General features: G+C 43.6%; 2 protein-coding genes across 8 annotated transcripts in view; one reads left to right on the top strand and one right to left on the bottom strand.

Annotated features, from left to right (window-relative positions):
* Window positions 1-7,520, bottom strand: part of BEND6 (BEN domain containing 6) — a 36,676-nt gene extending 29,156 nt beyond the window's left edge. For 5 of the 6 annotated variants that reach the window (XM_039528310.1, XM_039528316.1, XM_039528313.1 and 2 more), the window contains exon 1: window positions 7,385-7,520. The gene's annotated coding sequence lies outside the window, so the exon portion shown is untranslated. The remainder of the gene's footprint in view (window positions 1-7,384) is intronic. The other variant, XM_039528312.1, reaches the window with a different exon arrangement.
* Window positions 7,521-8,282: 762 nt separating this feature from the next.
* The window catches only part of DST (dystonin), a 436,076-nt gene continuing 417,936 nt past the window's right edge, over window positions 8,283-26,422 (top strand). For both annotated transcript variants that reach the window (XM_039528295.1, XM_039528296.1), the window contains exons 1-2: window positions 8,283-8,492; window positions 8,968-9,002. In XM_039528295.1, the coding sequence (XP_039384229.1) occupies window positions 8,312-8,492; window positions 8,968-9,002 (216 nt within the window). In that variant the 5' untranslated portion in view covers window positions 8,283-8,311. The remainder of the gene's footprint in view (window positions 8,493-8,967; window positions 9,003-26,422) is intronic.

Consider the following 26,422-nt stretch of genomic DNA (forward strand, 5'->3'; position numbering starts at 1 on the left):
AACCTAGAGCAGGCAGGTGGAAGTTAAGCCTAGCCCAGACCATAGTGCTTTAGAAGAGTGATCAACAGCTCATCTGCTCTTGCTGATTGGTAGCAATTCCACAGGGAATGGTAAATAGACCCAAGTAATGTGTTTTCAGTGATGGAAATTGGGACACTGTCAGAGGAACTGTCCTCTTGTGTAAAGTGACTTTGAGGGGAGTATGTTTTAGCCATGTAGGGAGGCTGGGGTCCCCTCCTAAGAGACCGTCTCCTCCGGGGAGGCAGAAGAGCCCTTCCGAGGTGTATTTTCCATGTGGAATAGAAGGTCATAAACAGAATGCTTACTCTTTTGAAGTCTGGGACCATGGCGATGTGGGATGTCAGCCCGAGGAGTGCAAGGCAGAATGAATCTTGTCAAAAATGGGACATAGTACCCAGGACAGTCCGGCAAATGTCAGTAAAATTTGTTAGCTGGATTTTATAAACCCCATGTATCTGAAAAGAGACAGTAAAACAAAGGGGTTCTGGCTTACCCTATAGGTACAGGAGAGTTTAAGGCCAGATCACCTAAGGAGAAAGGGTTTGTGACAGATGCAACAGTTAGTTAGGTATGCCCCAGACAGAGAAGAGTCCTGGGAAGCAGGTGCTGGGTTAATGGAAAAGTGGGAGCCCAAACTGTGATCCAGGGGGTTGATGTTGGGACTCAGACAGCATCCTGTGGGGAGCTGGTAGGCACCGAAATGGTGGGGGTTGGGGAAACAAGGAAGGTGTGGATAGTTCAAACTCTCAGGGGACATGGGAGCAGTTAGTTGAGGAGCTTCAGGAGATCCTAGAAAAAAAGAGATTGCCTGTGTATTATGGTGAGCAAACCGGAAGGGGAGAGAGCCTGGACAATGCATTCACGTGGCTGGTGACACACATACATTGCAGGAGGAAGGGGAAGTTTTCTTCAGGTAGAATTTGCCCTGGCAAGGCTTTAATGGGGTTGGAGTGGGGAGTGTAACATGGTGGCTAGCCTGTAAGGGCTGGAGGGCCTAGGCCTAGTCAACCCTGATTACGAAGGAGTCACACATGGGTTGGATCAGGTTCCATTATAAGAGCAGCAGGAAGTTGCAACAAGGAAGAAGTCGGAGTGTGGGAGGGCAGGCTACAGTGAAAGGGGCTTCTGTGAGACTGCTAGAGGCAGGAGGCCTGCCAGTAAGCTATGGAAGGGATACCCTGGAAGACAGAGCTTCCCCTCCTGGAAGACAGAGCTCAAGACCAGCCGGCTAATTGCTATGTTGTTGTTTTCAATTTTGGTTTAGTGTATTGGGAACATGACAAAGGAATACAAGCCTGACCAGAAGAGCCTGGAGGCTGAAGCTTGGTCAAAAGGGCCTGTGAGAGTGTTTGGTGGAAATGTTATGGGAGAGCCTCAAAGGGGAGGAATTCTTAGCAGGGCATGGTAGACGCACTCCTGGTTATGAGGGGGTGGCTCAGTAAATGGCAACCCTGATACTGTCATCAAGAAATACTCGAGTTTCCTTATGAAGGTGATCAGCTACGAGCATGTTGTCACTCAGTCTCTTGAAGCCTCCTGTGTGTTGAAATCACTTTTCTCTTATCAGCTGCCTACTTAGTAGCATGTCACAGTAACTGACAAACTTCCACATTTACAGATATTGGGGAGGCATTATTCCATGCTGTGGGCTTAGCTTAATGAGCATTATCAGTGTCATCTGCATTTCAGGAATTTTGCAAGAGGACCACACTCCCCTCACTATAGTGACTACATCTTTAAACCCTGCCATTCCTGCCTAACAATTAAAAATCCTTTTCTAATATACCTCATTAAATCAATAAAATGGTATACATACTATTTTATATTTGCTGTATGTAACTCCTTTAATGCCAAAGGATCCCAAAGCAATTTACTATTACATACAGATGGTACTTCTGAAATGCAGTTGCCTTGGGGCAGACAACTGTGACAAATGAACATAGCACAATAATGTATAGAATGGACAAATTTTAACCAAGGACACAAACACACACAACTACTCTAATGAAAAAACAACATAGTATCTTTAGTGGTATATTTTCTGCAGGGCTTAGACCAGCCTCCCTGTGTGGAAGCTCAACTTGTACCAGCATTTTTGCAGCCACAAAATGAATTGTGGGTGCACAACTGTATAAATGCACCTTATCTGATTTGCACCCATGATCAGGTTGTTAGAGGTGCTGCCTTTCAGATCTGCACCAACAACTGAATTGTGGGCATAAAAATTTTGGTACAAGTTTGATATGAGCAAATGGAACTTGCAACACAAGGCCACTTGTCTGAAAAGCTACCCTGTTTTTTAAAGTGTCATCTGGAAGGCCTACGCATTGTACTGTTGGTTTTCCAGACGCGTAGTGGTCTGGAGAGATGAGCAAATGTATGGTGTTCAGATTATGTAGCCTGGGGCAATTCACATAACCTCTTTGCTTTAGCTTCTCTGTCTGTAAACTGAGGCTAGCAATACTTATTTACCTACTTCACAGGGATGTCAGAGAGTTACCGTATGTACTCGTTCATTAGCCCATTTGTTATAAGCTGACGCCCCAAAATGGTTAGGTAAAAATAGCAAAAACTGTATGACCCTTTCATAAGCCGACCCCATGGTTCAGGGGTTGGCAAACTTTGGCTCCCGGCTGTCAGGGTAAGCTGCTGGTGGGTCAGGATGTTTTGTTTAGTTGGAGCATCTGCAGGCATGGAGCCCTTCAGCTCCCTGTGGCCACGGTTCACCGTTCCCAGCCAATGGTTGCTGCGGGAAGTAGCTCCCATTGGCTGGGAATGGTGAACCGCAGCCACAGGGAGCTGAGGGGCTTCGTGCCTGCAGAAGCTCCAGGTAAACAAAACGACAATGTATTAGATATTCAATTAAATGATTCCATAGAGTTTAAAATCATCAAATTTTGGTGTAGACCCATTTATAAGCCGACCCCTCTCTTTGATGTGTCACTTTTTTACCAAAAATATTCAGCTTATGAATGAGTATATACGGTACTTAATGATTGATTGGTTAAATAATGTGCTCTTTAAACATATAAAAACACTGCACTGAACCCTCAATTTAACTGTCTTGGAAGAATGAAGTGTTGAGGTGACCCTGCTGAGATTTGAACCTATAGTTTCAAATAGCGTAATTTTTAAAATGTTGAGGACAAAAGCATAATGATGCCCATTATTCAGCAATGTGAATGTTGGAAAAATCCACACAGGATAGCACTTTCCTTTTTTATTTGTGACTTCAGGTTTTCTAGAAGAAACAAATGAGATTTTATTTAAATTATTAGATAATCATTCTACCAGGTAAGGAGTCTTTTACACAGGATATAGTATAGTTGAGGGTATGTTAATGTTTCCCGCTTCTGATAATAAATTACATTTCAGGCTTTCTATTTTTATTTCTTATCTGTTCAGAAAAAAAGTTGAATAATCAGAGCTCAGGGAATTTCAATTTTTGGCAGTGTAATGCTGGATAAAACATTTTTATTAGGTCTTTTGAAATAAAACCCTAAACACTCCCCCAGAGACTTACTATACAACCAATAAAGTCACAGTACCCAAGACATATTGTAATATTTATGAAGGAAAAGGGTTGTACTTTTTCACTTACTCAGGTTTACAGCAATCTTAAACATATCTTCTTAATCAGTTTCGTACATCCAGGTCACCAGAGCAGCCAATTATGTGACTTTTTTTTGCAGGGAGTCTTGTTACTGTAAACTGAAATATACATCCCTGTAAGATGCTAAGTGCCTCCTGGGAAATGCTGAGTGCCCTTATCTCTCATCGATCTAGCTCTGTGATGGTCTTTGCAGGTGCACGCATCCCTTCATCTGTGTATAAATTATCAAGGAACATGGGCTAGACTGTGACTTGGACTTACAGGCCCACACGTGGGCCCGAGAGGGCAGGGAAAAGAGTGGAAACTTGGTTTACCCCAACTTGCCAGCAACTACTGCCCAACCAGCAGAAGGATGGGGGAGGGGGAAGTGTGCATGTGGAGGGGAGTAATAAATTACAGCTGTTTAGGTCAGCAGCAAATTACTACATGTCTGGAGGCAGGAGGATGTACGGAAGGAATCGTGCCACAGCATCCCATGCTCAGGGCTGTATTTAAAGGCACAATCTTCCCATGCAACTTTTTTCCCGTTTTTCTTTTGCAAAGGGATAAACCAGCCAGGGGCGGCTCTAGACATTTTGCCACCCCAAGCACGGCGGTATGCTGCAGGGGGGCACTCTGCCGGTCGCCGGTCCCGCGGCTCAGGTGTACCTCCTTCAGGCGTGCCTGTGGAGGGTCTGCTGGTTCCGCGGCTGCGATGGACCTCCCGTGGGACCAGCCGCAGGACCAGCGGACCTGCTGCAGGCACGCCGCCAAAGGCGGCCTGCCTGCTGCCCTCCCGGCGACCGGCAGAGCGCCCCCCGCGGCATGCCGTCCCAAGCATGCGCTTGGCATGCTGGGGCCTGGAGCCGCCCCTGAAACCAGCTGTGTGAAATTAGCTAATATACATATAAAGAAATGCAGCCACATAATGCGCATCCTAAAACACCAGCTCTTCTCTCCATTCATTCCAATTCAAAATTGTTTCCTTGTTCATAAAGCCCTCCACAGATTTGCTTTAGCCTCTCTCAAGGAACTTGTTTCTCAGTACTCCTCGTCCCTGCCCCCTCAGCACGGGCCTCTGTCATTCCACACACCGTTGCTATAGTTGGTCCTGGAGACCCTACCCTGCATCTCCTGCTCTGAAACAACTTTCAGTATCCCGTCACGTCAAGCACTCTCTCTTTGATGTCAAATCTCACCTGAAAGTACAGCTTTTCTCTTTTTACTTCCTCCCTTTATTTCTGCCTCTCTTCTCCTAGCCGATTATAATACTCTGTAATAGAATTAAGATTACCTCTCTGCAAAGCATTTTTGGGAAGAAGTTTGTATAAAAGCTGCTGTACAAATAAATATTTTCTTTTTATCTTTCAGATATCATTTTATTTCCTGTGTGTATATTTTCCAAATAACTAATAACCTTGTTTCAATTTTTTTTAAGTGAAATCCCTTCAATGACTTACGGTAATTCTTATTGACCATAATAAATAATGGGAATAATGTTTTAACTCCTGTACAGAAAAGGAAAATGCTTAGCAAAAACAGAATAATGATGTAATATAGATATTGACAGAGGCAGAGCAGAGGCTAATGTAAATGAGGGGAATGGCCCAGTTTGCTGGGGCTCAGAAGCCGACAGCCATCCCTATCTGACATTTGTGCAAATATTTCTTGAAATAAACTGTATTCTCTTTTTCATTTTTCAAATGCAAAAGAGAAGTAGATGTAATGAAATTCATCATGTCTCTTTGGCAAAATAATATCCTAATGTGAGGATTGTACAATAACCCTTAGTAAAAAAAATATAGCTTTTGCCTTCTAAATGAGCCAATATTACAGATTTACTTGCAGCCAAATGCCTTCTACCCATTTCTATCCAGAGATAATGAGAAAATACTTATGTTCCATGGCCCTTATTCACAGCAATGCATTGTGTGATCATTGTTACAGTACACTTCCTAGGATCTCCCAAGATCTTATAATAAATCAATACAGAGTGAAAGGTGTTGAAAAGTTTTTTTGTGACAGCAACATAGTGCAAAAAGACATAGCAGTAAGGCAGTGTGCTCATGTTCAAGTGAGGCAACATGAACCTTTTTAATAATCTCCAAGTAATCTGCATTAATACAGCGTTACTGCAGTGTACTGCGGTATCAGGAAACATTTCACTGTAGCATCATGCTGCAATGCAAACTGATCGCATCTGTTATTTCCAGATAATGAAGAATGTACTATAATGCCTGTACCCTATGCAGTTAAACTTTCTATTTATAATGTAATATTACAGAATAATTCTATCACATTATTAAAAATCTGGGATGAAATATCTCATAACTAAAAAAACACCAGCACTATTCTTTTTCTGGGTTAGACACGCCACCTACCATCAGTTTGAATCCAGAAAAAAACCCTAGATCAACTAAAAATGGATTTCCACAATCTTAAGAGTCTACTAAGGAGTTATACAACAATTTAGTGATAAATAGGCCGAATTCCATACCCATACTTACTCAAGGAATCACAATTAGGTTTCTCTCTCTAAACTTAGATTGTCTCGTAGTGTATTTTAAATCTAGGCACACATTTGTATCCACAGCTTTTGTTATATAAAAGCATAAAGAGCACTGCAATTTGATGTATATAAAGTGCATTTGATTATTAATAAAAAGTTTGTAAAATATTTCTCTGAATTGTGTGTGTAAGCCACATAAAATGATCACTATTTTCTTTACCAATGAATCCTAACTTTTTAGGATTATACTGGTAAATATTATTGCATAATATTACCAAAATGTACATGTATTTTTTCACTGTGTATTTTTACAATGTAATAAGAGATTTGTATTGTATTTGTGCATAATTTCTGAAAGATAATTCTTAAAGTATTATGCCTTCAGTTACAAATCCTGAAACATAGTTGTTATATACATTAACAGTATATAGGATCCATTTGGTTTCTTCATCCCAACATAGTGTGCAATGAAGATCACTAGAGGTGACATTTGCTGCAGCATATTGCAGTTTACTGCAGGAAGCCAGCATATATAGTATTCTGATATTGCTTTTGCTGCAGCACCCCACAGCACCAGGGAACTTCCCAACAGGCTTTAATATATAAAATGTTTTAGCGAACTATGTAAATTATACTTGTTTTACAATATACGCTGCATGTATTTAATAAAATAAAAACCAGTATTCTGTGTGACGGACAGCTACACAATCTCTTCAGTCAGTTATTGCATTAAACCAGGCAACAGAAATAAACCTCCCTGCAAAAGATGAGGTATCAAAATGCAGTAATAGACATATCAATTATTCATTTAAAATATGTTTTCAATTCCTTGTATATCGTTATAGATCTTCCAGGAAACCGGTTTTGACTTGTGTCCCTGTATTTGCCATTTAAAGGGTACACAGCACAGCAAACCTTGTAGCAGTGAAAGGAATCCCAGACCCTTAGTGAGGCTCTCCCTTCTCCCCCCAACATTTGCTTAAAACGGAACTGACTCTGAACACAAATAAAAGTTCTTGGGACTGCAGCTCACCCACCAACACTCTTGAAACCTGCAATCACAGAGAGGGCACGTGCAGACAAGCTATTTTTCTGTTTGCTTTAGGGTGACACCAAGATAAATCTGCCCCTAACAAAAGGAACTTCTTTTAACGCGCGCCGAAAGCAGAGAGTGGGAGACAAGCACTAGTAGCGGACTTGCCTGGCGCAGGCAATGCTTTCGCGGAGCGAAGGGGGGAGAGGAAAGAAGGGCGATACGCTACTTCACCGTGTTACTTTCTTGCTTGTGGTTCTGCTTCCCAGCGTCTTGTCTCCTCTTCCGAAGCCGCAAGAGGAAAGATCTTCAGCTCCAGAGGGAAGGAAGCAGCCTGCGGGCAGATGCTTTGTCTGGCTGCTGCTTCTCTCTCCACGCACGCCTGGGTTTGTTCCGCTCGCGGTGCTCCCCTACTCCGGACACTGCCCCCACACCGTGCAGCCCTCTCTGCCCGGCTCCTGGGAGAAACTGCTCCTGGCACCTCCTCTTCATTCCTTACTGTACCTCACCGCAGCCATCTTCGCTCTCCCCTCTGCAGCAGCTGCAACTCGTGTGATGTCATCAGCCACCAGCCAGCCAAGTCCAAACCAAAAAAACAAAATCCCCTTGATGAGCAGCCAGAGGCAGCAGGAGCAAAGTTTGGGATTCAGCCCCCTTCCTCCTCCTCCTCCCGCCCCTGCTGTAAATTGCCAACCGATGGGCAGCCATCGCCTCGGTGTCAGCAGCAGCAGCATTAAAACGGGGCATTTCTGTGATGCAGGAGCTGGAGGTGCACAGCACGGTGCAATGCTGCAAGATCAGCTCAAGCGGGGGGGCCCCTCCATGTTCCAGGGCAGGACTGCAGCTGGGTGCTGCTGATCCATCTGCACCGCCTCGCTCGCTCGCTGCTCTCAGCTGTGTACAAGCCGGCGGAAAAATCCCCGTTGCTGCTGCCGCCTCCTTCCCGTCTGCTGAGTCATGGACTGAAGTCCTCTCCCCACTAACTCACTAGCACATCGCAGCAGCGCGGTGTGTGTCTGCTGCAGCCATTCCGGATCCTGATTTCAGGAGCGCACGGACCGGGAATCATGCTGCTCCCGCGGCCTCGATAAGAAGCCTGCCCGGCGTTCCTCTCCCGGCTGCTCCGCGCTCAGCCCCGCACACACGCACTGGAACCATGATCGCCGCCGCGTTCCTGGTTTTGCTGCGACCCTACAGCATCCAATGTGCCCTCTTCTTGCTCATGCTCCTGCTGGGGACCATTGCTACGATTTTATTCTTCTGCTGCTGGCACCGCAAGCTCCAGAAAGGGAGGCATCCTATCAAATCCGTCCTTTCAGGGCGCTCAAGGAGCCGAGGTAAGAGATGCGGTGCCTTCCTTTCCAAGGCAGGAGGAATCTAGTCTCTTTAAATACAAATAAATCCCCCTCTCCCTTCCCAGGTGGGCTCGTTTTCTGCCTTGGATTTTGTTTCTAAAACGACCGAATAGAGCTCCTTAGCCTCAGTTTATTAAGGCAAAGGCTTTAGAGAATTCAAGCTGAGTTCAGGACTGCGGCAGCCTAGTCTCCACCCATCCCTTAACGAAATCTCAGCTGGTGGGAGTAAAGTAAGGGACTCGAACCCCCTGATTTCTCAAGTACACCAGAACTTCACCATCCACTTCTAGCAGATGAATTAAATATAAACGCCTGAGGCTGCTGCAAGTTGGGCATGGAGACTCAGATCTCACTAAAGAATCTGCATAAAACAACAAGCACTGAAATCAAACTCCTTAAGTGAATTGGAAACTGAGGGAGACGCAGTCCTATCTATGTCTTTCTCTTTTCCTTCCAGATGCTGTAATGAGAACTCATCACTGTCGCTCCGAGGTAATTTATTTAGCACGCAATTTCAAGGTCAGAAGAAGTTCTCTTACATGAGTACAAATTGTTAAAGTCTTTATATAAAATCACTTGTGCACTTTTTATTTTGCACGAAAATCCCTATTTTTCACTGAAGCCTTTCACAGAGCATGCTAGTGCTTCATTTAATATTAATTGATATTCATTAATATTATTTGGCCTATTTAATCATCACTAAAGCAATTACTTACTTCAATAAGAGCATTCTTTGTTTTAGGTGCCTGTAATAAGAATGATAGGTAAATACATAAAAAACAGTTGATGCAGGCAATATGGAGATATGCATGGCTGGTACATATTGACCTAACAGAGCTTCCATTTCTTTGCTGTATTGTCAGCAGTCACCTGTGTTTTGCTGACTTGCTGTTTCAGAGCTGCTTGCTTCACTTGAAAACTCGGTTGAAGCTGAGGATCAGTACTTCAAGTCAGGAATAAGACTTGACAAAATTTTATTTTCAGACACCATAATTGTATATTAATAGGTCAAGGGTCTCCCAGCTCTCCTGTTTTAATGGTAATGAAATTCAGAAAGAGTTGGTTTCCTCTAGCCTGCGGGCACCAATTCAGATATATCTTGCAGGAGAGAAGGAAATTCTGTTTCTGGCCCACCTCCACATAGGGAACCTGGACAGAGAGTTTCCCCTCTCTTTTATCCACACGGTGCATCAGCCAGTGCTGCCAGCAGCTGAGTTCTCAGCAGAGTCCCCTGTTCTCTGCTTTACAGGAACAGACTCCCCGCATGCTAGGTTGGAACTCCAGTTGGCCCAGCTACCCTTCCATCTGGATAAGAGGGGCGGTCAGGCCAAATTTGAGTGGTCTTGCAACCTTGTTCATCAGAGCGCACCACTGCTCATGGAAATTAGACCTGCCTGCCCCTTCCATTTGTACAAAGGGACAGTGAGGTCACATTTCAGTGGTGCTGTGTCCATGCAGCCGCAGCAATGCTCCAGATTATTCCAACAGTAGCTGTACTGATTTAGTGTGTGACTACTGTTTAAAAGTGGTCAGGCCATGGCCCTTCTGGCTCTGTGGCCTAGGGAATGTTGAGCAAGCACTCCCCCATACCCCAGTTGATGCCAATTTGCACAAACAAGGAACTTTTTTAGAATAAGGAAAATAGTATTATCCCTAAAGCTACTCTCTCTGTGCTTCACTGTAAGGCTTCTGCCTAGAATCTTCCCTAGTTCCTCTCCTGCCTGGCTTCCTGCTACAGATTTAAAGAAACAGTAGACATAGATTCATACTCACGTCTGAAGGTACTGGTTGGTTTGGAGCCCCAGGAAGAGTTTTGCATGGACAGACCTATTTTGGTGTTTACATCCCCTGCCCCCGCTTTTCAGAAGCGCCTAGGTCTCTTTTTCATGAGACTTGGATTTCTAATTCATATAGGCCTGGTCTACACTTAAAAATTAGCTTGACCTAGCTTTATCACTCCGGGCTGTGAAAAGTATAGCACCCTGAGTGCTGTAGTTAGGCTGACCTACCCCCGTGTAGATGCAGCTAGGTCAACAGAAGAATTCTTCTGTCAACCTAGCTATCGCCTCTTGGAGAGGTGGATTAATTATGTTGACGGGAAAACCCCTTCTGTCGATGTAGGAAGCCTCTACACTACCATGCTACAATGGCACTGCTGCAGTGCTGTAGGTATGCCTCTGCAGTGGCTTTAGCTTAGACATACCCTTCAGTGCTTTTGGAGGCCTTGGGTCATTTTCTCAAAAGAAGGTCATTTGGGGAATGTAGTTAGTAGGGGAGGCCTCTTCTGTTTACACTATAGAAGTTCATCTTTGCTGTTAGTGTGACAAGACAATCAGTTCTATATTCAAACAGGAACCAAGTCGCACTGGAAGATAAACATTTTCACCTGGCTTCTTTCCCACACAGTGAAATGATTGGTCTCCATGTAAAAGTATGTCTCCCAGATAAGACTGGAGACTGGGTAGGAACTCCTTTAATGTCTTACACTGAATTGAGAGACGTCTTTTCAGTTTCAATTGAATGAACTTACTATCTTCTCTGTTACAATGGAAATATGAAGGTTTTAAGCACTACAGTAATACAAATAATCATAATAATACACAGTGTAAGATCAAAACAAGAAGGAATCCTTGTGGCACCTTACAGACTAACAAATTTATTTGGGCATAAGCTTTCGTGGGATTGTTAGTCTCTAAGGCCTGGTATACACTGGGGTGGGATCGATCTAAGATACGCAACTTCAGCTACGAGAATAGCGTAGCTGAAGTCGACATATCTTAGATCAAATTAAAATTACTTACTTTGCATCCTCGCAACGCTGAATCGATGGCCGTGGCTCCCCTGTCGATTTTGCTTCTTCCTCTCGCCGAGCTGGAGTTCAGCAGTCAATGGGAGAGAGATTGGGGATCGATTTATTGCATTTACACTACACACGATAAATCAATCCCCAATAGATCGATCGCTACCCACCAATCCGGCAGGTAGTGTAGACATACCCTTAGGTGCCACAAGGACACCTTGTTGTTTTTGCTGATACAGACTAACATGGCTACCCCTCTGAAACCTGCCACAGTGTAAAGTGTTTAATGCTATTTTGTTAACCCTGCTGTGTCTATTTGCATTCTACCTCATGCACAAACTGCATATTTTAAAATTTCCTCTAACTTTTACTTTACTAGACTCTCATTAGTTGGAATATGAAAAGTTGTATTTTTTTACCCCTTTCCATATACGTTCTAATTCAACATCACCATCACTACTGTTCAACATTGTTTGTCAGTATAAATGCTGTTTTTCCTCTTTATCAGATTAAATTGACCTGAGATTTTGTAAACTGAATTAAATTTCAGATTCTTAGAGAAATAAGTTGATTAATGTGACATCAAAAAATTGCACTATTTAAAAATGTGTTTGAAAATAAATATTTATTTTAAGGAATATTAAAAATTGCTGAATTACAAAATACTGTATAATGAGGATCCTTGCACAAACATTAGCAATGCCATATAAAACAAAGTTTAGCATTCTCATTAGTTTAGCAAAGTTTAGCATTTTGTACTATAGCACAAAATTATTATCGACTTTATATCAATTCATATAAAATCTGACAAAAGACAAAGAATCGTATATGGAAAGTTGGAGTTTGTAGTTTCTTGCCCCAAAAGTGACTGTAAAATCATGCTGCTGTGGTTATAATTTTCTACTGCTGTGGCTGGATGGTTCTAGTTGTGATCAGTTATATATTAAACATAGCTATATATGCCTTAATAAATGAGGATGAAAGACAGGATCTGTGGTAAATAGCAGAATGGGTTTACGCTTTAGTTATTCACCTTCTGAAATCTACATTCAAATGTGACTTACGTCAGACATTAACATGCTTTTGGTGGTCTAATCGTAGTCCTTAGAGAATGATGATTACCATAATCACAGAACTTTTTTCAATTTTTGCATGATTGGCAGTCTGCCAGGAGAGACTCAGATTTGGAAAAATGGGTGTTGCAAATCAGTACTGAAGTTCATTGTCAGGACTGTAGCTTGCATGGTACATGCCTATTATGATTGTCTCTAGTGAGCACTATTAATCCGTTGCTCTCTTTAGTACTAAAACATTATCCCCAAATTAAAAATTAATGAGGACAGCACACTGTAAAGCAATATAATCACATCTCTGATGAGGTAATGGAAGGGTGGATATTAACTTTGAACAGTTATTTATACTCCATAACTCATCCTATGCTGAATTCTGCGTTCTGATAAATTTCATGAGAGTACCGTGCTCTTTTTGGGGGGTAAAATTACCTCCAAGTTTTGAAAGTCTTTTCAAAACACATATCTCAGCAGTATATTATAAGCACTACACAGATATTTCAGACTTTTGTTGTTGGAAAAAAATTACGTATTAGGCCAAAGTATGAGGTAAATTGGCACAAGTCCTCGTGAAGGTAAATTGGTATGACATATACTCTCTAGGGGGTTAAAATGAAGGATTGCAGCAGGAAAAGCAACCAACTGGAAGATCTGAGTAGTTGTAAGATACAACAGATTCCTCTCTCCCCACCTGCCCTGCTGACACTCATTTACAACCAATTTAAGCTGATTTTCAGTTGTGCAACTTTCACTGAACCTGAGTGGCTGTTTTGGCCTTGATAGTTATTGGAACACTAGTTCTTTAAAGTGATTGTTACTGCAGTTGCCCTTCACAATTTCACTTGATTTTGAAGCTTCTACCAGTTTGAGTTTGACTCCCCGTGCTTAACATGGGAAACACCACTGGAACTGGTAATGGAATAAACTTGTAAATTGCCTCCTCTATTCACAGGGTCACTAGAGACCAGCTAATTTCCAAGGGTCTGTATATGTTGCATGAGTGCAAAAGTCAGGCTTTGCTTGATGCAGTTATCCTATCTATATATTTTAAGAAAATTTCAGAGAAGCAGCTAGAGAAGGAAATATTTTGGGTTTCGTCCCTGCCAACAAAGCTCAAAACTGCCAACAAAGCTCAATGGGAGTTTTACCCAAGTAAGTATTGAGAGGCATTGCTTATTTATTTATTCAAAACTCCAAATGACAAACCATTCACTTATTTAATCAGGTTCTGTATTCAGTGGGAGTTTTGGGTTCTCTCTCTAAGTAAATACTTCAAGATTGGGCCCATCAAGCCAGTTCCATTTTATACTAGCTTATTTTTAAAGTTAGATTTGATACAGTAACCATATATTTAAGCATCTAAAAATCGATCATTTAAAGGTTTAGGGGGGAGGGATAGCTCAGTGGTTTGGGCATTGGCCTGCTAAACCCAGGCTGATGAGCTCAATTCTTGAGGGGGCCATTTAGGGAATCAAGGGCAAAAATCTGTCTGGGGATTGGTCTTGCTTTGAGCAGGAAGTTGGACTAGATGACTTCCGGAGGTCCCTTCCAACCCTGACATTCTACAATTTGATTTGGTAGTGTTGCCAGCTCTTGGGATTTTATGCCAAGTCATGAGGTATTTGGGTTTTTCTGATAGCTTCATTTCCTGGAGTCATGAGATCATGTGAGAATCTCACCTTTCATTTTTGAAAAAGTAAGCATCTAGCTCTCATGGTTGTGGAGAAAAGCTTGAAAACATGAATCCCAAAGGCTTGAAAACAAGACGTCAAATAAAATGAAACCAAATTTATTGTTTTAAAAATCTTCTGATTTTTAGGTCACTGATGATGTTTGTGGGGGCTGGCTCATGATTTTTGAATGTGTGGTTGGCAGTATGGCAAAGGGAAAACCATCTTTTTGATAAATGCTACACTACAGCTTGATGTTTTTCAAATGTAGAGCAAAAATAATACCATAGATTTAAATCTTTTCTCTGAATATTTTCCAGTTTTCTCCACCACTGAATTAGAGAACATGTAGCCTCCAAAATCCATAGTAGGGATAAATGTATTGGTGCCAGAAATTTCTGCATGTAGGTAGCAATGCATTGGGTAGTATTGTTTGTTATTTATTTATGATGAACCATCTATCATAAAATATTTGAGGCCAGTGAGTAGTGCTATCAAGAAGTTGATAGGCCTGATCCTTGTCTCATACAAATCCTTTGGAGTTTTGTAATTCATGGGGAGTTTTGAGTTCAGTGGGATCAGGTGCAGGTCCAATGGAACTAGTCACAGGAGTAAGATAAGAAAGATTTGATCCTTTATTAAGAGCCTGTTTATGGAAGAAGGCAGCATATGTTAACCACAGCTTTAGCCGCTGAGTAACAGTTTGAAGTTTTGATTTCAAAACCCTTTTTTTTTTTTCAGTTTAGAATACTGAATAGTCACTGTCACATAATATATATTCAGTCTGTCATTTAGATAAGACATGTGTCTGGTGCTAAAAATAGGTCAGCAAGTCTAATGGAAATTTTCATAAGAAAAAAACAAACAGGAATGTTAAGTAATGCTTTATAGTATTCTGAATACATATTATACCAAAACAGTGAGTCCTCAGCAAATCTGTACATTACCTTTGCCAACAACTGCTGCCTTCTTCACTCGTATAAAGAAGTCATTACTGTGTTTAAACATTTATTTTTAATCACAGTCATCCCACTGCTGAGTCTAGTTGCAAGACAACTAGCTAAAAATACAATTCTGGATATTCTTAAAAACAATAATGAATAGTCTTTGAACACTTGTGCTATAATTCATCACAAGAGTTCTAGAGTTATTTATAAACTGCTGAAGATACACACTGCTAGAGTGAAGAGAAAAATCCACAGAGCCTCCAAGCTGAATTACAGGCTTGTATTTGATTGGAGGGAATACATTCAAGGATAGACAGAAGCATACAGTAATAGAGAAATGGATGCATTCACCTATTCAAAGGTTGTCTCCTATCCTCGGAGGGGTGAATCAATTTGAAAATATTTTTTCTATTGTATTTGACACATTTCCCCCTCCAGGATATTTAAACTATTTTATATTAACTGTTGAAGAGTCAAAGAATAGTGTGATGGGAAAACAAAATCAGAGACAAAACTAAAACATTTTCATACATGTGCGTAAAAACATTTTGTAGATGGGAATATACAGATATATAACTATATGAGGACAAATCCTGAATTTCCCTTTGCTTTCAGAATATAGCCCGTACAGAAGATGTGACACTGAGCAAATAACTTGCAAATTATGTACCATTGACAATATTTATGTATCTTGTATGTCCATTTTTGTTTGTCTGTCTTGTATAGATAGATTGTAAATAGTGTTTGTATAGTGCCTACCACAATGGGCCCTAATTTTGACTGGATCCTTGGGGCACTATCATAATAATTATAGTAATGATTAACAGAATAGAGTCAGAAGGTTTCCTTATGTGAAGAATCTCACATAGAGGCTAGGAAAATTTGCAAGGTTTCATTTATGGAGTTTCCTCTGAAGGCTCCCATGGGGGAGGACGAAGTTTGCCTTCCTTTGGAAGAAGTAGGCAGTTCTGTGTCTCTGTGCTGGCTTCTTGCCTCCTGTAGCACTCTTCTGGAACGCTGCTAGTGTGGCAGCCTGACCACAGCACACTGAAACGCTGGAGGGGTCTCTCAGTTGGTCCTTGTTAAAGTATTGGCATTGCATCACTGCAGCAGCAGCCTCCAGAGGTCCTCACCTCCCACCCGTTGAAAGAGGATTGCACTAGAGATGCTTCGACCTCCGTCATGAGTTCATACAGCCCCAGGGCTCCCTGTAGGTAAGGGATACAATGCCTGAGTAAGGAGAAAGGAATCTGGCCCATAATTAGCAGCTGTCCCTGTTACTTCATTTTCCATACATGCAGTTTTATAAGTCCCCTCTCAGGTTTTGTAGCTGTATTTACAGAGTCAAATACATCCCTCTAGTAAATCCTGTTGTTTACTTTGCTAGAAATATATAATTTTGATGAAGTCACAACCTCAGTTATATTGCATACCAGTTAATAACACACACTGAGCTTCTAATGCCACAGGTAGACCCTTGTAACACAGTGGCTACCACCTAAGCACTGCCTCATGGCCAGAGGTGCCTCTGCAGTGTCCTGCTCCTGTTTTCCCCTTCATCAGGGATCCTTAAACAAAACTTCACATGGCCTTGCTCATCCAATCACAGCCCTTCTTGGGGGTTGGTTTCTTTATTAACAGAGAGTTCCTAAAACCAAACACAAAAACCAAATCTACCACCCAGCCTTAAGCTGGGTACAGCCCCTCCTCCCTAGGGTAGTGTGTCTTGCTGCTGGAGAAGATGCAAGGCCTGACCTGCCTTTCCCCAAATGAAAAACAAAACTTTCAGCTGTGTCTTCTTATCCAACCCCAACTCCCTTCTTCAGGGACCACTTCACACCTTCACTCTGCAGTTCCTCTTCTAGCTCTACATCTCTTTTAGAAAAACATGCAATTTTGATTTAAAAAGTGCCGGTGACTGAGAATCTACCACCACTCTTGGTAAATTGTTCAGTGGTTAATTACTCTCACTGTTGAAAATTTGCTCCTTATTTCCAGTCTGAATCTGGAACTTCCAACTATTGGATTGAGGAGCCCAATATCCAACATTTGTTCCACGTGTAGGTCCTTATAGATTATAATCAAGTCACTCCTTATTCTTCTCTTTGGTAAGCTAAATGGATTGAGTTCCTGGAATCTGTCACTATAAGGAATGTTTTCTACTCCTTTAATCATTCTTGGGGCTCTTTTCTAAACTGTCTCCAAATTATCAACATTCTTCTTGAATTGTTGACACCAGAACTGGACACATTATCCTAGTAGCTGTTAGACCAGTGCCAAATACAGAGGTAAAATAACCTCTTTACTCCTACTTGAGATTCCCCTGTTTATGCATCCAAGGATCACATTAGCCCTTTTGGCCTCAGTGTCACACTGGGAGCACATGTTTAGCTGATTATCCATCCCCTCCCAAAATCTTTTTCAGAGTCACTGGTTCCCAGGATAGAATCCCCGATCCTGCGAATATGGCCTACATTCTTTGTTCCTAGATGCGTACATTTAACCATAATAAAACATATATTGTTTGCTTGTACCCAGCAAACCAAGTGATCCAAATCACTCTGTATCAGTGACCTGTCTTCTTCTTTATTTACCACTCCCCCAATTTTTGTGTTATTTGCAAATTTTATCAGTGATTTTATCTTTTCTTCCAGGTCATTAATAAAAACATCATGTAACAAAGGGCCAAGAAACAATCCCTGCAGGAGAGAAACACACCCGCTTGATTATTCCCCATTTACAATTACATTTTCAGATTTATCAGTTAGCCAACTTTTCAGACCAAGTGTCTCCCCAGACTAGTCACTTACAATTAGGTGACTCCTCATATTTCTGCTAAATCTCTGGGGAGTTTTCTAGCCATTTTACTCATAGCAGGATTATGAGAGGCCACCCATATTTGCTGACTGGAGCATGATGAAGGTCCTCCCTCACCAATAACCATTCAAAAGGGAAGTATTGGACAGAAGCGTTTCATTTTTTCCAGACTAGCCTGTTGGATGTGGGTAGCTAGCACAGTAGCTATGTATTACTCGTGTATTTTTCATTCTGTGTTACATTTGAAATGTTTCTTTCGTTCCTTCCCGTGCTGTACTTTTAACACTAAAATTTCAAGTTTAATTTATAAAACGACAAGTTTGCTAGCGAATCCCTCACTCCTGATTCATGATGCATACTAGGAATCTCTCAACACTAGGAGAACAAAGAAAAGGGCAGTAACAGTGGACTGAAAGGGCCAGCCACTGGGCAGCCTACGTGCACATGTCAGATACCAAATTGTGGTCAGAAGATGTGTAGTGGAGTCAGAGTTGAGGTGGGTCAAGATACCAGGAAGTCAGGGTCAGGCAAAGACATGCAGACAGGAGGCAAGTAATGGAATCAGGATCAATCTCAGTGAGGATGCCAGGAAATCAGGGTCAGGTGCTGAGTTGCAGACAGGAGACAAGTAGTTGAGTTGGGGATGAGCCAGAGTCAGGAGCTGGAGTCTAGGGTTCACAGCAAGTTCTGCAGCAGAGCAAGCAGGCAGTCTGTATTGTTAGAGAGAAAACTCCCTGTGCTGTCTTCCCGGTTAATATACCAGCATGGGCCAATCAGTGGGCTGCTCAGGCCCCACTGGGCAGTACTTCCTGCAATGTCTAGCTTCCCAGGGTCCCCCAGCAGGAACCCAGCCTCAGCATCCGGTGGCAATGCAGAAGTGTTAGCAGCCTGGAATCCTCATGAGGTTCTTACAGCACCTCCCTCTTCAGGTCCCCCTCTTGGTGTGATGCCTGTTTAAGCTTGTTGGGGTGAGTCCTATTGAATATCCTGACTAGGTCAGGGACATGAACATGGGAAGCCGTAGCCCTCCAGTCTATGAGCTAGTACAGGCAACCGCGTGTCTGTTGGGAATCAAGGATGGCATGCTCCTCATGACTCTGGATTTTGACTAGTGAAGGCAGGGGTGTGGTTTGGTCGGGAAAGGTGTTCTCAGTATAGAGCTACCGAATGGAAACATAAAAAAGTGGGTGTATTTTGAGGTACTGGGGAAGCTGTAGTTTAAAGGTAACTGGGTTGATCTGTTGGCATATCTGGAAGGGTCCCAGGAACTGGTGGCCAAGTTTCTGGAAAGGTCAACTGGTCTGGAGATGCTTTGTGGCGAACCTTACCTTCTGGCCTACTCTGAACACCAGAGCTTCCTGACACTGATGGTCTACATGCCTCTTGTAAGCCTTCTTCACCTCTTCTGGGTGGTTCTTGAGCTCCTCCTGCTGAGATGGATGACTCTGTTGGACCCAGTTAGTGGTGGCTGGGTTTGGGGAGGTTTCTTGTAGTGCCAGGTGAAAATGAGAGTGGAATCTGAAGAATGGGCTCTAACCTGTAGAGATATGGTTGGCATTGTTATATGAAAATTTTGCATACAGAAGTGTGGAGCAGTTATCTTGGTGATAGTTCATGAAACGTCTCAAGTATTGTTCCAGTACTGGGCTCAGCCTTTAGTTTTGTTCATTTGTTTGGGGGTGGTATGTGGTGGAGGTCAAGAGGCAGACATGCAGTAACCAGAATGCTTAGTACCAAAAGTGAAAGATAAACTGCGGGACTTGGTCTGAAACTGTGTATTCTGGAAGTCTGTGAAGATGAGCCAGCTCCAGGAGTTTGGCAGTAGCCTTGATAGAGGGTAGGTAGTTGCAGGGGATGAAGTGGGTCTGTTTTAGTCAGACTGTCCACAACAGGTAAGACTATTGTGTGGCCATCAGATGCTGGGAGTTCCACAGTGAAGTCTAGGGGGATGGCAGACCAAAGCCTAGCTGGAGTCTCTAGGGTATGAAGGTGTTGAGTGGTCTAGTCTGGAGCATCTTGCTGTGTGCACAGCACTCACAGGATTCCATGTAAGCTTGGACTTCAGACCACTTGTGGGGCCACCAGAAAAAATGGGCAAACTGACCTGCCAATGGAGCATCATGGCACAGTTGTAGCATCTCCAGTTAGGGGCTCCCTGGGGGAACATCTATGTGCTTGTCAAAGTATGTTACCCCATCCCACATGGAACAGAGCATCTTAGTCCCTAATGGCATAGATTAGATTCCTTGGATGTGTGGATCTTCTTTCAGGGTGGACTGTATGGGGGAGCTCAGGTCTTGATGAATTGTGGCATTGACAAATTTACTAGGCTTGGGGGGGCAGGGGTTCAGAAATAGGTTCCTTGTTTCCACCAGCCTCTGTGGAGCAGACGTGATGTGGGTTGTCAAAGATGGTCAAGAAGGCTTGCAGGAAGGTGTCCCAGTCGGAGAGCACTGGGCTGCTCTGTGCCAGTGTTGGGGGAGCCCAGTTGAGCTCTTAGCCAGTGAGAAGGCTAGTCCCACTGGTGTGTGGGGTACATTCTGTGGTGGAGCTGGAAGGACAGTCTGCATTTATTCAGAAGCCCGTGGAATTTCCAAAGGTTCCTGTAAAGCCGTTTGGGCAGTGGGACAGCGGGAGCCTGTTCAGGCAATGCTGGTTTGCTCAGGTACCTAGTGTAGCTGCTTCTCCCTGTGAGCAGGGTACTTCCTCATGCAGGGTCTGTGCTTCCGTTGCAGACTGTGTAGCTTGGCTTTGTAGTACGAGGTTCTGTCTGCAGATTGGTGACTTGGTCTTGCAGGTTTCAGGCCCTTGGGAACTGCTGGTCAGAGGGCAGCCCACCCCTTCCATATTCTGTGAAGGATAGGGTTGCCAGGTGTCTGGTTTTCACCTGGAACGTCTGGTCAAAAAGGGACCCGGGCAGCTCCAGTCAGCACTGCTGACCGGGCTGTTAAAAGTCTGGTTGGCGGCGGGGGGATGAGGAAGGGGCCTGCAGCAGCTCTCTCTGTGGAGCTTGAGGGTGGTGTGAGCCCCGGTGGGCAGGGCATGGATCCCAGAAGAGGGGCTGGGAAAGGCATTCGACTGCAGGCTGGGGCTGGCAGAGTTAACCCTGGGCAGCAGCTGCCACGGTGCCTGGGGGCTCCTTGCAGAGTGGGCATTGTGGCCTGCCCAGTCCACTGCTCCCCTGTTATGCTATACAAAGCACATGGGAACTTTTATAGAGGAGAAGGCAAAAACACCGCATTTATTGAGAATACAGCAGTTAGCATATGCTTTTCAATCTCACACACACACCATGCACGCAGTCTCGCCAGTTGATGTTTATAGTTACCAGTCCAGAATCTGGATCAATTTAGTGGCCAGCCAGATTGGTCACAGAGGGCAGCAGGGCTCTGTCGGTCGCGATCCGATGCTCCTGGAGTGTGGCAAGACGAACCCAAAGCCCCATGGCAGAGCACCCTGTTCTTAGTCTTTTTTCTCTGTTGAAGTCTATGGATTTTGTTGTGTCAGTTTGTGACTGGGTTACTTCTTAATTGGTGTATCTTTTGATGTAAACATTCCAATACACCACTGAGAGGGTCATCCTGTCCTTTGTTTCGATTTAATCAATTGTCCTTAGGGGTGCCAGCCTTCACCTAAGGTTTGTCAGTCTGCCCTTCATATTGGATATACGTTGATGATTCTCTGATGTCATTTAAGTCTCTTCACTCCTTCCTTGACCATCTGGCTATAACAATGGCCTTCACACCTTATCTTTTCCTGATGCATACATTCCTCATTCACACAAACAGTCTTTTAAGTTAAAGGTATACAGCAGTTTTATGTTGAGCAAGAAAAGGCATTGTAAATTAAGCCATCTTAAATCTTATAATCAAAACAATTTACATTGGGGCCCAGGCCTTCAATGTTCCTCTAATCTCCTTAACATAGACAGAATACAAGATCCTGTCTCTTACTTTCTAAACCTTAAAACAAAGAAATGTATATTTAACTAGAGTGCCTAATTTGTAATACATATAGGAAACCATAGTAGACATTATAACTTATCCTAAAACAAAAGGGTGACCACAATCAGTCATAAGGATTGTTCTGGTCTGTCATTCCTTTCTGCTATTCAGAAAGGGTGGCTGACAGGATAAAATCAAACCATACATTAATTCTCATAGTACAATTATAAACTCCTGCTCCTACACCCCAGAGGCTGCTGTGCTGGGCTCATCTTGGGACGATGCGACCAGCAGGTAAGGGGCTGTGGGCTTGTCAGACTCCTCCCAGAGATGAATGAGCTGCGCAGAAGCATGGGGCTAAAGTTGGACCACTCTCCCCGGGAACGGGTCCGAGCATAGTTGGGCAGCAGCTGGGTGCGCAGGCCCCAGCCAGCGGCCGGCCTGAGGGGGATGAAGGAGAGCGGCTGGTGGTCACTGCAAATGGCGGGGGGAGGGAAGAGGGTGAGGAAGAGGCCTGCAGCAGCTCTCTCCCTGAAGCTGCTGTGATTTGGGCTACGCTGGGGACGCAGCAAGCCAGGGGCAGCAGTGAGGTATGTATTTGTGTGTCACTTGCAGGGAATTCTCTCCCCCTCGTCCCTCCCCCCGCCCCCCGATTCCAGAGAACAGGAAAAACTTTTGTCCTCGGTGCGCTGGTCAAGCCAGGTGTCCAGGATTCATGGCATATAGAGCAGCCTCTGAGGTCTGGAAAATGGCATGGCAATGCTAGTGTGGCTGCTGTTTAAGGGGCCACCTGACATCAACACCGCCCAGAGCCCCTGTGAACTGTACCAGCCAGAGCTGCCCGGAGCCCGAACCCACTCCTGGAGTCCGCTCCCCTCCCACACCCCAGCCCCCTACCCCAGCCCTGAGCCCCTCCCACGCTCTGAACCCCTTGGCCCCAGTGTTGAGCCCCTTCCTACACCCCAAACCCCTCATCCCCAGCCTTCACCCCCAGCAGGAGCCCTCACGCCTTCCCACACCCCAACCCCCTGCCTCAGCCTGGAGCCCCCTCCCACACTCCAAACCCCTCAGCCCCACCCCATATCCCACACCCCCAGCCGGAACCCTCCCTCCCTCCCACACTCCAACCCCCTGCCCCAGCCCAGTGAAAATGAGCAAGTGAGCGATGGAGGGAGGGGGGGATGGAATGAGCAGGGGTGGGGCTTGGAGAATGGGCGGGGCCTTGGGGCAGGGGGCGGGGCTAGGGTGTTCAGTTTCCTGCCATTAGAAAGTTGGCAACCCCAGTGAAGGAGTTGGAGGGGCAAAGGGGGTCTGAGCAAAGCCCGGAGTCAGGGCCAGGCCGTGGATGGCTTTGGCAAGTTACAGTAACTCCTCACTTAACACTGTAGTTATGTTCCTGAAAAATGCGACTTTAAGTGAAACGATGTTAAGCGAATCTAATTTCCCCATAAGAATTAATGTAAATAGGGGGGTTAGGTTCCAGGGAATTTTTTTTTTTTTTGCCAGACAAAAGGCATTATATACATTTTAAACAATTTTAAACAAGCAATTCAATACAGATATAAGTTTTTTAAACAGTTTTAAAGAAACAATTTAATACTACAATCATCACTGCTGAATATGAAGCTTGATCGAGGTGATGGAGTCAGAGAGTGGAAGAGGATGGATTGTCCGGCTGCTCCTCTTGCTGTTCTTGCAAACAGGCACTGACTTTGCTGGGGTCAGGGGGCTCAACCCTCGGCCCATCCACTTCACCCCTTCCCCACATACCCCCACCCTTGACCCGCCTCTTCTTCCCCCCACCTTGTCCCCCTTTACTTCGCACACTGCATCCTTGCTCCTCCCCACTCCCTCTGCTCCCTTCTGAATGCCGCAAGCCAGCTGATTGCCGTGGGCAGGAGGCAGGGGAGGGAGGGGGAAGGCGTGCTGAATCCTCGCTCCTCCCTTCTCCCTCCTGCCCAGGGCTGTCAGCTGGCTTGCGGCGTTTAGGAGGGAGAAGGGGGAGCCAGGACTTGGCGCTCAGGCTCCCCCGTCCTCCTCTCGCCCCGCCTCCTGCTCGGGGCAATCAGCTGGTTTGCAGTGTTCAGGAGGCAGGGGAGGGAAGGGGAGCCTGCACGCCGAGTCCTCGCTCCTCTGTAGATGTATGAAATATGTGGCTCTGGCCACTGAAACACTTTTGAGCTACCACATCTTTAAGGAAGAAAGATTGTGCAGGGGGGTTCTTGTGCCCTTTCACCCACTACTTTAGTCTTTAGAAGAAAACTGATTTTTTTTCTTGTGTTAAAATTCCCTGATACCGCTGTGCTTAATGCAAAAAAGTCTTCTTTGTCAAGAAACTAGGGAAGAAGCTGTTTGAAACACTACAACTGCTAGCTATTTCCTTCTGTCTCAATAATGCAATAAACAGGCCTCCTCTGTGTCAGCATATATGTTATTTAACCTGAAATATAAGGCTTGCCCTTCTGGAAGAGAAATCACAGTGGAAAAATGAGAATCGCACAGGAATTAATATGTTAAAGACAACATGATTCTAGATGTTAAATCAGAGCTCTTGGGAATGTAGCAAAATGTCCCACAGCCTTCAGTGAGTTCATGGCATATGATGTCCTTATGTGTATGTGCCTGAAACCAACTCACCAGGGAAAATGGAAATGCTAAGGTTCATCCATGCAATGTAAGTCAGTTACACTCACATTGATTAGCACTTTGCAACTCCCTCTAGCATGTCTGTTTCTGTTCCACTGTGGAGTGGTGCATCTTTTCTTGTTCTTTGGGATGAGCTGTAGTTGAAGATTCCTAGACTAAACCTCTTCTTGTTTTTGTCTTTTTTTTTTAAATCCCTGGACATAGGAGGCCTGTTTATTGCATTATTGAGAGAGAGGGAAATAGCTAGCAGTTTTAATGTTTCAAACAGCTTCTTCCTTAGTTTCTTGACAAACAAGCCTTTTTTTTGTTAAGCACAGCAATATCAGCTCACATGAAAAAAATATACTGACACTAAAGCCAGAATATTGCATTTTTTTCTTTTTTATAACTAGTTTTTATAACTAAGGAGCCAAATCTTGCAGTTCTTAGCCCTTACTCTAGCAAAGGTTCCACTGCAGGATTGAGTAGGCACTGAAGGTTTTGGCTCAAGCACATCTCCTGTCTTTCATTATCTTTGTTGATAAGGAATTCATTTCCCCCCTGCTTCCTACTTCCCACCTGAAAACATGATCCTTTGCATTTATCACATTATAATCCTCTCCAGAGCAACCAGCTGTGATACCGCAAACAGAAGATTATGACTTTAAGTGGAGAATAAGCTCAGAAGCAAATGAGGTCTTAAAGCAACAAAGATCCTGTTTTCTTGCTAATATCCCGACCAATAAACAACAAGGGAAGATACATATGAGCAGCATTGCTCATAAACAAAATATATTATAGCGTTTTCCAAGAGGCATCAGTGAGTCTTTTTAATATTTAAACAAAATATTTAATTATTAAACCTAGAAGCTCTTTTGACATGAAATCATTCAGTGAGAGAGATCCACACACTTAAATCTCTCTTTGGCACGCATCTCTAAGCACTTTTAGAGCTGCTTAGCTTTTACCAAATACTTGTGTTACATAAATATGCAATCCTGGACAATTGTATCCGGCTCTGAGGGGACTAGGGGAATGGCTAATGTGCCCTGCATATGACCAGGCTTCAACCAGTCGCCAGTCCTGTATCTGTAGCTGAAATTTAGCATATATTTGGAGTTCGAACTCATTCAGAACTCAGAATGGGTTCACTAGTCATATCATCCTTAAAGATGACTTTCCTGACAGTGGATTAAAATTGCTGATGCACATTCCTGTTTTTACAGAAAGAGAAGGTCCTCACCTGGAAACTAAAGATTTGAACAACTATATAAATAGTTCTTTTGTACTATATTATTTTTCCCTCATTCATTTAATTTTCACTTTGATTAATTTGACTAGATATCATAAATTGTTTATATTTGTTATTTATTTCATAGTGCAGGTGAACAGAAACTGGGGCAATAAGATTTTCCCCTTGCAATAGTATGACATAGCATCATAGATTTACATCTTTTAATATTTGGGGATCACACAAAATCCACAAGTTTCTTGGCTGCATTACCTTACATAAGACTGTTTTTGCTAGCCACTATGGATATGATCCTTCTCGTGTTGAAGAAGTTGAGGACCAGATTCTGCTGTAACTTACACCCTGTGCAATTGGAATTGGATAGGGTATAATTAAGAGCAGAATTTGGCCCTGATAGTTTTGCCTTTGACTTCAGAGGGAGCAAAATCAAGATCAGTGATTTTTACAAACACCCTGCCTACTCCACAAAAGTGAATGTTCTTTAAAGGAAAGTTCCACAGTTTAGTTATAAAAATCTCTCTCTCTCTCTCTCTCTCATGTGCAAAAGACTATATTAAAAGAATGTCAGGGTGGCTATGTCAAGTATGCAAAAGTTAGGAAATGTCAGAAATAAGGTTAGCCTTTCAGCTCCTTTCACACATGTATTATGATAGCCTTGTTCCACATCAGATACGAAGTCTGAGGTTGAGCCAAGAAAAGATCCCAACTCCTCCGGTGTCCCAGTGGAGTGACTTAAACGCAAGTGTAATTCCTTTCTCTTCTTTACAAATCTCTGCTTCATTCACTG

The sequence above is a fragment of the Mauremys reevesii genome, linkage group 3 (assembly GCF_016161935.1).
Source record: "Mauremys reevesii isolate NIE-2019 linkage group 3, ASM1616193v1, whole genome shotgun sequence".
Lineage (NCBI taxonomy): Eukaryota > Metazoa > Chordata > Testudines > Geoemydidae > Mauremys > Mauremys reevesii.